Source organism: Pelodiscus sinensis, chromosome 25 (assembly GCF_049634645.1).
Source record: "Pelodiscus sinensis isolate JC-2024 chromosome 25, ASM4963464v1, whole genome shotgun sequence".
NCBI lineage: Eukaryota > Metazoa > Chordata > Testudines > Trionychidae > Pelodiscus > Pelodiscus sinensis.
Window position 1 is genome coordinate 23,619,655 of NC_134735.1, and position 13,387 is coordinate 23,633,041.

The 13,387-nt window shown below is 48.0% G+C and overlaps 1 protein-coding gene across 3 annotated transcripts in view; it reads right to left on the reverse strand.

Annotated features, from left to right (window-relative positions):
* Nucleotides 1-13,385, reverse strand: part of ZMPSTE24 (zinc metallopeptidase STE24) — a 56,179-nt gene extending 42,794 nt beyond the window's left edge. The window contains exons 1-3 of one of the 3 annotated variants that reach the window (XM_006113274.4): nucleotides 13,146-13,385; nucleotides 8,016-8,162; nucleotides 777-863 (exon numbers count right to left, since the gene is read on the reverse strand). In XM_006113274.4, the coding sequence (XP_006113336.2) occupies nucleotides 777-863; nucleotides 8,016-8,162; nucleotides 13,146-13,265 (354 nt within the window). In that variant the 5' untranslated portion in view covers nucleotides 13,266-13,385. The remainder of the gene's footprint in view (nucleotides 1-776; nucleotides 864-8,015; nucleotides 8,163-13,145) is intronic. The other 2 variants (XM_006113272.3, XM_006113273.4) reach the window with 2 other exon arrangements.
* Between the last annotated feature and the right edge of the window lie 2 nt (nucleotides 13,386-13,387).

The following is a 13,387-nucleotide window of genomic DNA, read 5'->3' on the forward strand; positions in this document are numbered from 1 at the left end:
AAAGTGATACAATCAAAAAAATGAACGCATGTGAAATTGACAAATCAAATTTTAGAACAGAGTGGGGGTGAGGGGGGAAGGTTAGTGTCTGTGAGGTAATGACATAGGGGTGATAATAGGAGAAGTTTCTGCAAGGTAATGTCATTGGGGTGATAATTGGGGAAGATATCTTTGTAATGGGTGAGATTAGAGTCTTTGTTTAAACCCATACATAAAATGTCAAATTTAAGCATGAATGACAATTCTGAAGCTTCTCATTGAAGTCTGGAGTTAAAGTCTCTTTGAAGCAATATGCATGTTTTAAGGTCATTGAGGGAATGGTCAGTCTGGTTAAAATGGCAAGCAACAGCTTTCTCTCTGAGAGAGAGTCTTATGTCTGTTTTGTGTGCATTGATTCTTTGGCGAAGTGTCTGAGAAGTTTGTCCAATGTACATAGCAGACAGACACTTTAGGCACATGATAGCATAAATTATATTTCTGGATGAACAGGAATGTGTGTTCTTGATCTTCTAACTGGCATGGTTAGGTCCAATAATGGTGTCAGCAGAGTAAATATATGGACAAAGCTGGCACTAGGGTTTGTTGCAAGGGAAAGTTCCAGGGTTGGTATTAGTGTGGTATGTCCTGTGATTGTTGGTAAGAATCCTCCTGAGGTTAAGTTAGACTATAAAATTATTTAGGCATAATAAAACTAAATGGGAGCTTTACCATAAATTTTATTATAAACTCCCAGTTTAGGAACCCATCATTTTCACAATCAGTTAAAAAGTGCTTACCTCATATTCTGGTCCAAATCCTGCATGACCAGAGATTTGTCCAGATACATTCCAAAGGAAAGGAATTCCTCCACAGAGAAGAATCAACTATAAAAAAAAACACCCAATAGATACAATTCACTCTGTGCTATCATGGAGGAAAAAACCATGAAAGGTAAGCACCTGCCCAGCAAGCTACTAAGTAGGGGACTGGACTCACTGACCTCTCGAGGTCCCTTCCAGTTCTAGTGTTCTATGATTCTATGATCAAAGCTGTTCTTTTGTCAGTGTGAATGATAATGACCCTTGTTCAGTATTTCATGATAACTCAGTCTCTTTACTTTTGAATAAAAAGCTGGTGGTAGAGACATAGCCTTTTTGTTTTTGTTTGTTACTTGGGTTTTTCATGTTTACATTTGTGTTTTGGATGAGTATTTTACAAACCTGAGAATATTGCCAACAGAGTCTACTTTTCATTTTGAAATTGTTGTTGTCTTGACTTTTCCCCAACAGTCTTTCCACACCCTTTCTATGTAATAAATGCCACACACTTCAAGTGTTCCTCTGTCCACTGCCATGCTGCTCCTGGCCTCTGGTTAGGAGCTGCTCCTGGGAGCCTCCTACTTGCTATAGGAGAAAGGAAGGGGGCACTGATGTCAGGAAGCCTTCCTCCCCTGATTCCTGTACCCCATCTCTTCAGAGTGTGGGGGAGATGTGACAGGGAACAGAGGGAGATTACTGGTGGCTGCAGCCATTGCTGCTTTGAGTGTTGATCTACTGAAAGGGCAATATATAGCAGCAAATCATTGAGCTGAAAAGAAACACTACTGCTTACGATTTTAGTGAGGCTCCAATATTTGGGCTATATTTTGCCATTATCTGAAATTCTGTGCTTTAATTAAAACAATCCCTGAGTTTCTTTTTCTACTGTGAATACAGAATCATAAGACAGCATTCTGATATATAAACACTCAGCTGTCTCTGGTGCAAAGGGAGAGTTTGGTCCTCTGTAGAATAAGAAAAAATGGCCTCTTTCAGCGAGGAATGTGGTTTGGGAAATGTTTTCTCCTAAACTGGGTCCATGTTACCTGGCACTGGGGCAATGTCCTGACTTATCTATTGATATGCAGCTACACGTCAGATCTGTCAGCCAGTACGCCACAACTCTGAGCCTACAGATATTGTTAAGTTCCCTGACTATAGCTCAGAATGGGAAGAAGCCGCTTCTCCAAAAACTCAGAGGATACTGTATATTAAGGATGTTAAATACATCAACTATTCGATTAGTTGGTAGGGGGCCTCCACCTCTGAAATGTAGCAACAGCCCTAGGGATGACCCTGGGCTTCACATGGTGCTGCCACTTTGAAACACCGCGTGCAGCCAAGGTACACTCCAGCTGGCCCTGGGCTGCATGTGGCATTTCAAGTGGCAGAGTTGCATGGAGCCCGAGGTCTGGCCCCAGGCTCCATGAAGTGCTACTGCTTTGAAATACCTCCTCCTCTCCCCCACTTGCTGCCTCTTTCTGATACAGGCAGCTGGGGGATGGAGGGTAGGAGGATGGGGGGGGAGGGGGAGAAGCGACTAGTCCTTCACATCCCTACTGTATACACACGTAATATGCATGCACATAATAAAATTTGTCCTGCATGTGGATGGATAAAATTAGAGGGAACATTGGACAAGACCAATGCTTAAAGGTGAACTAGATTTTTTTTAAAAAAAATCCTTCTTTACAATATATAAAGAACACCTTAGTTCCCCCTGCCCCTTTTATCCTTAGCCATCAGGAATAGCAAGTGAGATCGTCCTTAGTTTTGTTTGGGAAATGCTGGGAAATCTCAGGACATATTTACTAAGGCCTCTACTACCTTAACTGAAGATTTTGGGGTTATCAAAGGCTTCCTTATTCAGAATAGGATCAGAGGGGTAGCCGTGTTAGTCTGAATCTGCAAAAGCGACGAGGAGTCCTGTGGCATCTGACGAAGTGGGTCTTTGCCCACGAAAGCTTATGCTCCTACACCTCAGTTAGTCTATAAGGTGCCACAGGACTCCTCGTCGCTTATTCAGAATGACAACCAGTGAAGTTAAATAGCTGATAAAAATAAAAAATTGACTTTCAGTCTTTCACTTTGTTAGTAAGGGAGATATCACCTTGCACTAGTTTTCACATCACCAGAAAGTCTTCCAGCCTGCACAGGACCTAATTTCAGGCTGAAGTTTAGATGATATAAACAATGGCAAAATAAGAAAAAACTGTTTCTCTGCTCTTACAAGTTGCCTATAAACTTTTGGAAAAACAGCTACAATTCCAAGTATTGATTAAAGGTAATATAAAAATACTAACTCTCTTTGGTAAAATATTATGAATAAAACTGGTTGTAAGGGGAAAAGCAACCTAAAATCACTTGACTGGTAATTGTGTTAGTTGTAGTGTCCTCTTCTATCATTCTAGAACAGAAGATTAATGGCCAAACAGTGCAGTAGTTTCATCTTTTGGAAGAAAGGAATCAAACAGTTCTGAAACCCCATCTTGATTACATAAGTTTTAGCCAGAAGAGCCTCCCTCTAACTAACTTCCAAAGTCAGTCTATAAGACACCAAGAGAGACAACAGAGGCAAGCATTCTGAGGGGAGAAAAGGGGAGGATGGAGAAAGAGGAAACAAACAGAATTACCAGTAAGTAATTTTCTTTTGTCATATGCCTCTCACATTTTCCGCCGATAAAAGTGCATTACTGGACAGTGTATGTAACAAGCAGTTGTCACAGGAGGTGCAGAGGGCCTCTGTGATTGTGTTGCTAGCAAGACTCTGGAGCTAAAGGACATCCAGAGAAGCAAAAGAGCCCAGCTGATGAGGAGGTATGAAGAAGTAGGATGATGATCACAGTTCCACCTTACATACCTAAGAAGTGAATGCTCACTACCCATAAATAGTAAGCTTCTTTTCCAAAAAGCACCTGATAAACCCAAACCAAGTCTACCAACCTGATTGTATGCTGCACAAATGCAGTCTAAAGCACAAAAACCCACACGTGCGTTAGCTTCAGCCTTTAAAACAGGGGTGGGGAACTTTTTTGGCTCGGAGGCCACTGACCCACAGAAAAATCAGTCAGGGACCATACATACAAGTGAGAAGCAAAAAACCCAGATCCTCATTGACATGGCCCCTGATTGAGAAGCAGAGACACTCCCCGCATTCCCCTTATACACCAGAGACTGGGGGGCCAAGGCTAGTTGACTTTTTGTGCTCCAGCCCCACAGTGGGGCAGTGGAGGTGCTGAAGGCACGCAGTTATTCAGGATAAGATTCTTTGGGGTGTTGTGTGGTTTTCCTGAAGGGCCCATCCAACATATAAAATTGACGTTCCCCAGCAGTCTTGAAAAATTTTGAAAGAAGACTAGAAAAAAGTCTCCTGGTTGTTGAGAAACTGTGATGCCACTTTTGATAGGATGGCCAGACAGACACACAGCTCCACCAGGTTCTGACATAGTGGCCTTAATCTCAGAGACCCTCCAGGCACAGGTGATCACTATCTGGAAGGCAATCTTCCAAGAGAGAAACAGTATGCAGCACAATACTAAATGGCTTGAAGGGAGGCCCCATGAGCCTTGACAGAATAGGTTCAAATTGCATGTGGTGGGGATTGGTTTGCAAAACTAAGGGTAAAGTCTTTTCAGCCCCTTGAGAAACTTGACTCATCTCATGAGAGAACACTGATCTGTCATTCACACACAGGTCGAAGGTTGAGATGGTTGCCAATTTTAATAGATGAGAAAGTCAGACCCTGATGGTTTAGGGGGAGCAGGTAGTCCAAGAGATACTGCAGAGGAGATTGGGATGGAGAATGATTCTGTTCAGAGGTCCAACAAATGAAATGTTTCCACTCGGCCAGGTAAATAATTCTGGTGGAAGGCTTTCTATTATCTAGCAAGACTTGTTAAACCTGATCTAGCAGGCTTGCTTTTCAGGATTCAGACACACAGCAACCATGTAGTCAGGGATAGGAAGACAAGGTGAAGTTTAGGTAAAGTAATTAGCTGTGGTCTTGTGAAGCTTAGTCCAGGAGTAGTCGAAACATGAGTGGCTCTGCCACAGAGAGGTCTAAAAGCAAACTGAACCAGTGCTGATATGGCCACGCTGGTGCTATCAGGATAACCTTTGCTTTGTCCTATTTGATGTTTAGGAGGACCTTGTGAATTAAAACAAAATGCAGGACAATGTAGCACTTTAAAGACTAACAAGATGGTTTATTAGATGATGAGCTTTCGTGGGCCAGAGCTCATCATCTAATAAACCATCTTGTTAGTCTTTAAAGTGCTACATTGTCCTGCATTTTGCTTCAGCTACCCCAGACTAACACGGCTACATTTCTATCACTATTGTGAATTAAAGTGATCGGTGGGAAGGCGTACAGTAGGTGGTTTGCCCATGACAGTAGACAGGCATCAGAGAAGGAGCCCTAGTTGTTCCCACACAACAAACAGAACTGATGGCAATTCCTGATCTGTCTCATTGCAAACAGCTCCACTTGGGGAGGCTCCCATCTCTGGAAGAGAATACAGACGAAGCAGGCTGCCCACCCCAGGTCTGACACCCCATGTCTAAAGCGGTGGTTCTCAAAGTGTATTCTGTGGACAGTCCTGTGGACAGTGTGGGCTGTGGGCTTGGAGTTCGCCTCTGTCCAGGGGAGGAAGCCTGCACTAGCACTCCATCCCTGTGCCCTCCCCCGCAACCTCATGCTCAGATTGGAGCATGAGCACCAGCTTCCTGGTGTGGGAGAGGGGGAGTGGAGGGAGGCCCATACCTCACGGGCTGGATCCGGCTCATGATGGGAAGATGCAGCTCTGTGAGTTGCCACTTCCCCTCACCCCTGCTGGGGGAACAAAGGCACAGGAAAATGCTCACCTGGAGGCTTCCCGCTGCTCCAATTGGCCAGAATCACAGTCAACGAGAGCAGTGGGGGTTGGTGCCTGAGAGCAACAGGGGGCGGTGCAGCCAGGTAAGCGTTCCCATCCCCTTACAGGTCTAGTCTTTTGGCCTCTCTATTTATATGGGTAGCACTTGACTGTCAGTCTGTCTCTTCACCGCCGACACAACCAGAGACCAGTGTGTGTGGGGGAGCATGTGTGCAAGTAATGGTACTCAAACCCACTAGCTGAAATATATTTATTTTCTGCCCTTTTTAAGGTGGTGTAGAGAAGTAGTCTGCCACAGTGTTCTGATGCAACCACATCATTAAAAAGTAAATCCACTCTGGAAAGGGCAACTGCAGCCAAGGAATTGATTAGGCTTTGTGCTGACTTTGTAAGCTCCTAAACTTCTAAGACCAACTTTCAGGAACTTCTGGTTGGCCTTCAAGTCATCCTATAGGAACAGGTCTGCAACTGCCTCGTCTGGGAATGACGATGAGGCCTGTGCCAGAGAAGGGGGTTCCCTTCTCCTCCTCCAACATGTTCATTGGAGCCATTTCCCAAAGTCGGTACTAGAATCAGAGTCCAGTGCTAGATAGAAAGAAAGGTAGCTCGTTTCCAATATGACAGAGTAGAAGCACTGAGGGAAGTGAGGGATACTAGGGGAAACACTGAAGAAGTCCAAGATAGCTGCCAGGCACCAGCAAGAAGGAGGGTAGCGAAGTCCAGTGTGTAGGCTGGATAGCAGTAGGCTTTGAGTGGAGTAAGAATGTTAAATACTGATTAATTTACTAGTTGATCGAATTTTCATAAACGACTCGACTAGACCATAGGCACTTCCGCATTCCTCCTTTGAAGCGTGCAAGAGTCCCAGTGGGGGCTCTTGTGCATTTCGAAATTGGAACTCCTTATGCAGCCTGGGGCCAGCGGGAAGTTCTCCTGACCCCCCGGGCTCTTGTGCATTTCAAAGCAGAAGCGCTCACATGGAACCCAGAGTAAGCTGGATTTGCCACTTGCCCTAGGGTGCATGCGGCGTGCCAACTTTGAAATATACAAGAGTCCCCAGCACAGGGGTTCTAGACATAGCCTCTATGTCCCTTCAAGACAAAGAAAGAGGGACAGAAAGAATAAAAAGAAGAAGCAATCAGGAGACAAAGTGAAGCCTCCAAATTTCTAAATAGAGGACGCAAAGCTAGAGAAAGGCTATTCTGACTGAGTCTAGTATCAGGATAGGGTTTCACAACTTTTTTTTCTTGTTTCTAGTAGGTGGTGCCATGACACCACGTGTCCATTAAGACATAAGTTTAGGATGCAAAAAAAAGAGCTATGACAGTGAAATAATTACTCAATTTCCCCATCCCTTTTTGGGTAAAATCTAGGATATTTAAAAAAATCAAAACAGCTCTGTAGTTAGTTAAAAAAAAAAAAAAGGTGTGTGTGTGTGTGTCATTTTTTAAATTCAATTAATGAAAATATTTTTAGAATACTGACATTTGGCAAAATTTAACTTTTTTTACCAGCTATATAATAAACTGAAAAAATCCCAACTCACATATCAGGAACAAGTGCTATTTGACAGACACATAATACAGGTTGGACTTCCATTGTCTGGCACCCTTGGGACCTGACTGGTCCTGGATAAGGGATTTTTGCGGACCAGGGAGGTCATTCTTGGCCTCCTATTGCCTTGCCCCTATCCCCCGTCTTGCCCCTATCCCCTGTCTTGCCCCTATCCCCTGTCTTCCTGGCTCCCCTGGCAGCCCAGCTGGGTTGTGTGCACTGGGCTTCCTGCCCCTCTGGTTCCCCACTAGCACCGAATCCTGAAGAGCTGCCTGCCCCTCCACAGCTGCCTGACAGAGGCGCAGCAGCATGGGAATGCTTTCAAGCTGACTCCCTGTGTGTATCAGCTCCCATGAAATCACCTACCCCCCGGAGACAGCATCATGGCGGGGGTGGGAAGTAGATGGGATGCAAGAGCAGCCTTTGTCCGTTGCAGGCTGTTCTGTGGGATGCTGGTCTATGGTTAACCAATTAAAATGGATTTTATGCGTTTCGCATCAGCATAATTCTTGTTAATATAGAATAAGATGCTGCCACATGCACACTGACTAAAAAGGTGTTCTGAGAATGAAATAATCTTGATGTAAACACTCCCCTTTTTTGGCAGTGATGACATAGCCCAAAGACTGAAACCTTACCAAAGGCTGCATTTGCAGAGACACACACAAGGCATGCCACAGCGTAAACCCTGGAGTTGCAGAGTTATATTTGAAGGATTAAATTTAAATTATTTTATGTTCAGATCCAATGAAAAGTATTGTATAAACTTTAAAGTAGCTATGGTACTTACAGTCCCCTCTAGCTCTGAATACAGGCCCGACCAAAAACTGAAAGTGCTTTTGTCCAGTTGATACAAACGAGACTTTTCAAAGGTTTCTGAATCCATGATCTGTCCTAATTCCCATGGGACATGTGTTGTTGTTCTATATACCTTCCTCTGAAAGAGAAAAAGACATATAAAAATTAACATTTTGAAAAAGAGTCAAAATGTTTTTGTAAAGGGATATCATGTCAAACAAATCCAAACTGAGGGGGCAAAGTTTGAAGACAATTCAATATTACTAAATATAGTTAAGTCCAAAGCAGATTGCAAACTGTTACAAAGACATCTCACAACACTGACTGGGCTGTTGATAGATGCAAAGTAATATTCATTGCACAACATAATTTAAATTATATGTATAAAATGATTTGAACTAAATTAGCTGTTATTACTCAAGAGAAAGATCTTGGAGTCATTTTGGAAAGTTACCTGAAAAAGTCCACTCAATGTGCAGCAGCAGTCAAAAAAAGCAAACAAATTTTTAGGAACAATTTTAAAAAGGTATAGGGAATAACGGAGATTATTTCATTGCTTCTATTTCAATCTCTGATATGCCCACAGCTTGAATGCTGCACCCAGAATTGGTTGTCTTATCTCAAAAAAGATATCTTGGTAATGGAAGAAGTTCAGAAAAGGGCAACGTAAACGATTAGCACTATGGAACAGCTCCCATGTGAGAAGAGATTAATAAAACAGTGACTTTTCAGTTTGGAAGAGAGACAATTAAGGGGGTGGGAGGATATGATTGACTAGTGCGGAGAAAGAGAATAAGGAAAAGTTATGTATTTCTTCCCATAACACAAGAACTCAGACTCATAGACTTTAAGGTCAGAAGGGACCATTATGATCATCTAGTCTGACCCCCTGCACAGTGCAGGCCACAGAATCTCACCCACCCCTCTTAGAATAATCCTCTCACCTGTATCTCAGATATTGAAGCCTTCAAATACTTTGAAGGCCCCAAGATGCAGAGAATCCTCCAGCTGTGACCTGTGCCCCATGCTACAGAGGAAGGCGAAAAACCTCCAGGATCTCTGCCAATCTACCCTGGAGGAAAATTCCTTCCCGACCCCAAACATGGCGATCAGCTAAACCCTGAGCATGTGGGCAAGACTCACCAGCCAGACACCCAGAAAGTTCTCTATAGTAACTCCTAGCATCCCAACTATGGGTCACCAAATAAAATTAACAGGTAGCAGATTTAAATTAAACAGAAGGAAGTATTTCTTCACCTGTTCTGTTCATCCTGTCTGAGGCATCTGGCATTGGCCATGTTCCATATTGCATGTGGCAGCACCCAAGTTAGGTGTCAGTCAAGCTCAGGTGTGGCTGAACTGTGTGCTGCTCAATCACATTAGCCCCACTGAGCCAGCAGTAGGGTGATGCAAATGGACCAAGCTAGAGTAATAATTTCACAAGCCCTCAGAAACTCCTCCACTGGAAAACAATGACAGACTCTACACAGACACATAGCGCTCAGTTGCAAGCTTCTAATACTAGCAATCTTTATTCCTAACCCCATGCTCAACTGAGAGTCCTTACCATAGGCATACGCACAGGGTGTGCCGGGTGTGCACAGGCACACCCTAATGCAGGGGCGGACTGGCAGACTGGCCAGCTGGAGGCTGCTGGAGGAGGAGGAAGGGTGTGACGGGACGAGAAGATGCCGGCGGCCGTGGCGTCATAAGCTGCGCAGCCCAGCGCGCCTCAGCGCTGCTGTACATGCTCCGGAGGCCCCGTGGACACTTCAAAAGGCCGGGCTGCACACCATGAAGCCAGCAGAGGACGCGGAAGGCCTTCGGGTGAGTGCAGCACCCCATGTGCTCCCTCCAGCCACCCCCTCGCGTGCACACCCCTGCAACTCCCCCCCCGCCCGTGAGGCCCCCCTCGCCTGTGTACCTCCACTGCCAGCCACCACGGTGCGGCTCTGGCGGTGGCGGAGCAGAGCCGCTCATAGAGGGAGGGGGCGGCCGGGCTCCCCACCTTGCCAGCACCACTCACCCACCTGCACCCCACTGTGCGATCTGAACCTGAGAGCTGCCCCCTCGGTGCCGAGGCCCTGCAGCTCAGGATCTCGCCGCTGGCCATGTCGTGCCGTAACTAGTGACTGGTTGGGCAGGACTGCAGTGGCCGGGCTCCAGAGCTGCCCACATCATGGGGGCCTGCTGCTCAGAGTCCGCCCTGGGAGTAGGCTTACCAAGTTGGTTTAGAAAAAATACTGTCCGGGAGGGGTTGGGGGCAGCGCGGGGGGCGGGGCTGCCGGGCGGGAGTCTGGGGGCAGTGTGGCTGGCCCGGTGAGATGGGGTGGGAGGGCAGCTGGCTGGAGGAGATGGGGGGTTGGGGGCTGCGCGGCTGGCCGGGGGAGATCGGGATGAGGAGAACCGGCTGGCAGGAAGCAGGGGTGGCCGGGAAGGAGTCGGGGGGGGGAGGGGGGGGCAAATCGGCCAGCAGGGAGTGGGACTGACCCAGGCACATGCAGATGCCGGGGTGCCATCAGTCCTGCGCACAGTCCTGGCGAAGCGTGAGTCCAGCTGCGGCTCTACAACGCGCTCAAGAGCAGGGACAGGGCTTCCCCTCCCCAAGGCACCAAACTCAACCAGAGGCTCCTAGCACCGATCGTGCCCCACCTCCCAGCCATTCCCCGTGGCCCCACCATCCTTCCGTCTGGCACCCAGCTGGAAAACCAGAAAATACTGGACATTGCACATGTCCGGTATTTTCTGGAATTTTTTACCAGAGGGCCCAAAAACTGGACTGTCTGGTAGAATACCGGACACCCGGCAATCCTACCTGGGAGGCAATGGAGGGAGCCACAATGAAAGTGCGTCTTGCCTGGAGCCCAGCCAGGTTGGGGCTCCATGCACGAGTGTACGCATGGCGCTGGCAGCGAGGGGTCAGAGCCAGGCAATGCAGCCGTGCTTAAAGGGTCAGAGTGCTGTGAGCTCCCTACAGTGGAGGCACCGCCAGGCGAGACCCTCGCCCTTGCTGGAGCCCTGCATCATGGAGTGCAGCAGCATTTGGCAGGCAGGAAACTGAGGCACAACGTGAGGCAGAACCATGCGCCATCCCCCTGCGGCCAGTGGTGGAGTTGGGGCCAGAGCCCCTGACTGCGCTTCCCTGAGGTCAGTCTGCTTGGCCACACATAGCAAGGTCTGGCCAGGAATCCAATTCTTCCTGTCACAAACCTTCCCGGGGCACCCCTCTGTGGCAGTGTGCATGAGCCAGCTGGAGAACACCCTGGGCCTCTCTTGTGACAGGTCTCAGTGGCCCCAGCAGCAGGGGTTACTCATGGAAGCCACAGAACCCATCAGCAGCCCCCAGGGATCACCCCCAAATGGGGGGGAGGACTCCAGAGAGGGGAAGGGGGGACATCAGGGAAAAAGGGGTAGGGGCAGTGAGGGAAGGGGGAGGCACCAGGAGGGTGAAGGGGTAAGGGAAGGTGCAGGTGCCAGGGGATTCTGGGGGTGAAGCAGAAGGGCAGACACCTGCAGGGGAGGGACCAGCACCAGAAGAGAGAGGCAGGGCAGGTGTGTAGAGGGAGGTGTTAGGAGAAGGGATGAGGAGGGGTAGCTCACATGATCGGAGTGGGCATGGGGGGAGGAGAAGGGCTGGTGGAGGGGGGCAGGTCTCAAGAAGGCTGAGGGCAGTGAGAAGGGCAGGAGTCAGGACAGCAGAGGAAGGTGATGGGGGCTAATTTCGCTACGAAAATCAGGAAAGAGATCTTGGCATTATTGTGGACAGTTCTCTGAAAACTTCCACACAGTGTGCAGTGGCGGTCAAAAAGGCAAATAGGATGTTAGGAATTATTAAGAAAGGGATAGAAAATGAGACACAAAATATCTTACTGCCCCTGTATAAAACTCTGCTACGCCCACATCTTGAATACTGTGTACAGATGTGGTCTCCTGACCTCAAAAAAGATATTTCTGAAAGGGTTCAGAAAAGAGCAACTAAAATGATTAGGTGTTTGGAATGGGTCCCATATGAGGAGAGGCTAAAGAGACTGGGACTTTTCAGCTTAGAAAAGAGGAGTCGGAGGGGGGATATGATAGAGGTCTATAAAATCATGAGTGGTGTGGTAAGGGTGAATAAAGAAAAGTTATTTATTAGTTCCCATAATAGAAGAACCAGAGGACACCAAATTAATGGGTAGCAGTTTTAAAACTAATAAAAGAAAGTTCTTCTTCACACAGCGTGTAGTCAACCTGTGGAACTCCTTGCCAGAGGAGGCTGTGAAGGCTAGAACTATAACAGAGTTTAAAGAGAAGCTAGATAATTTCTTGGAGGTTAGGTCCATAAAAGGCTATTAGCTGGGGGATAGAAATGGTGTCCCTGGCCTCTGTTTGTCAGAGGCTGGAGAGGGCTGGCACGAGACAAATCGCTTGATCATTGTCTTTGGTCCACCCTCTCTGGGGCACCTGGTGCTGGCCAGTCAGCAGACAGGATACTGGGCTAGAAGGACCTTTGGTCTGACCCAGTACGGCCGTTCTTATGTTCTTAGGAAGTCCAGCAAAGAGCAACAAAAATGATTAAATGTCTAGAAAACACAATTTATGAGGGAAAGGCTGAAAGAACTTGGTCTGACCCAGTACGGCCATTCTTATGTTGGGAGCAGCAGGCACCAGGGGAGCTGATGGAGGAAGGGGAGGAGACATGGTAGCAGAGGGAAAAGGTCGAGGTTTATAAGACATTTATTAATAACTTGGGTGCCACAGTGGCACATCCAAACAAGCCACCTGAACTCAGTACTGGTGCCCAACACAACATTCATTCTGCTCGGGGAGGAAACCCTTGGAGGGAACACTCCCCCCCAACACACACTGGGTTAATGCAATTGCAGGACAGTTGCACAGAGGGTTTTGGTGGGGGATGAACTAATCCCTATTGGTAAGAGGATGGTGGGGAAGCCCTGGGGGAAGGGGCCCCATGACCCCTTTTACTGGCCACGTGTCCGTGTGGCCCGCGGGAGTCGGGGCGCGGCTAACGGTCAAGGCCCATTTTAAACGTTCTTCGGGCGCTCGCCAATGGTCCGCGCGCCCCCGCGGGGAGCCCTGCAGGCCCCTCCAGAAAGGCCCCGCCCCGCCGCCGAGTTCCGACCTGCCGCCGCGCCAGGAAGGCCTCCCACAGGTACACAGCCCAGGAGAAGAGCAGCACGGAGCAGAAGATCCGCTTCTCCACGGGCAGCCCGGCCCAGAGCGCCCCCAGCAACACCGCCATGGCGCAGGGCCCTCGTGCGCGAGGCAGCTTCCGGCCCGGCGTCCCAGCAAACCCGCCCCCCCGTTTCCGGCCCGGTGTCAGGGCGTAACCCGCCCTCCGACTTCCGGCCAAGCGTCACGGGA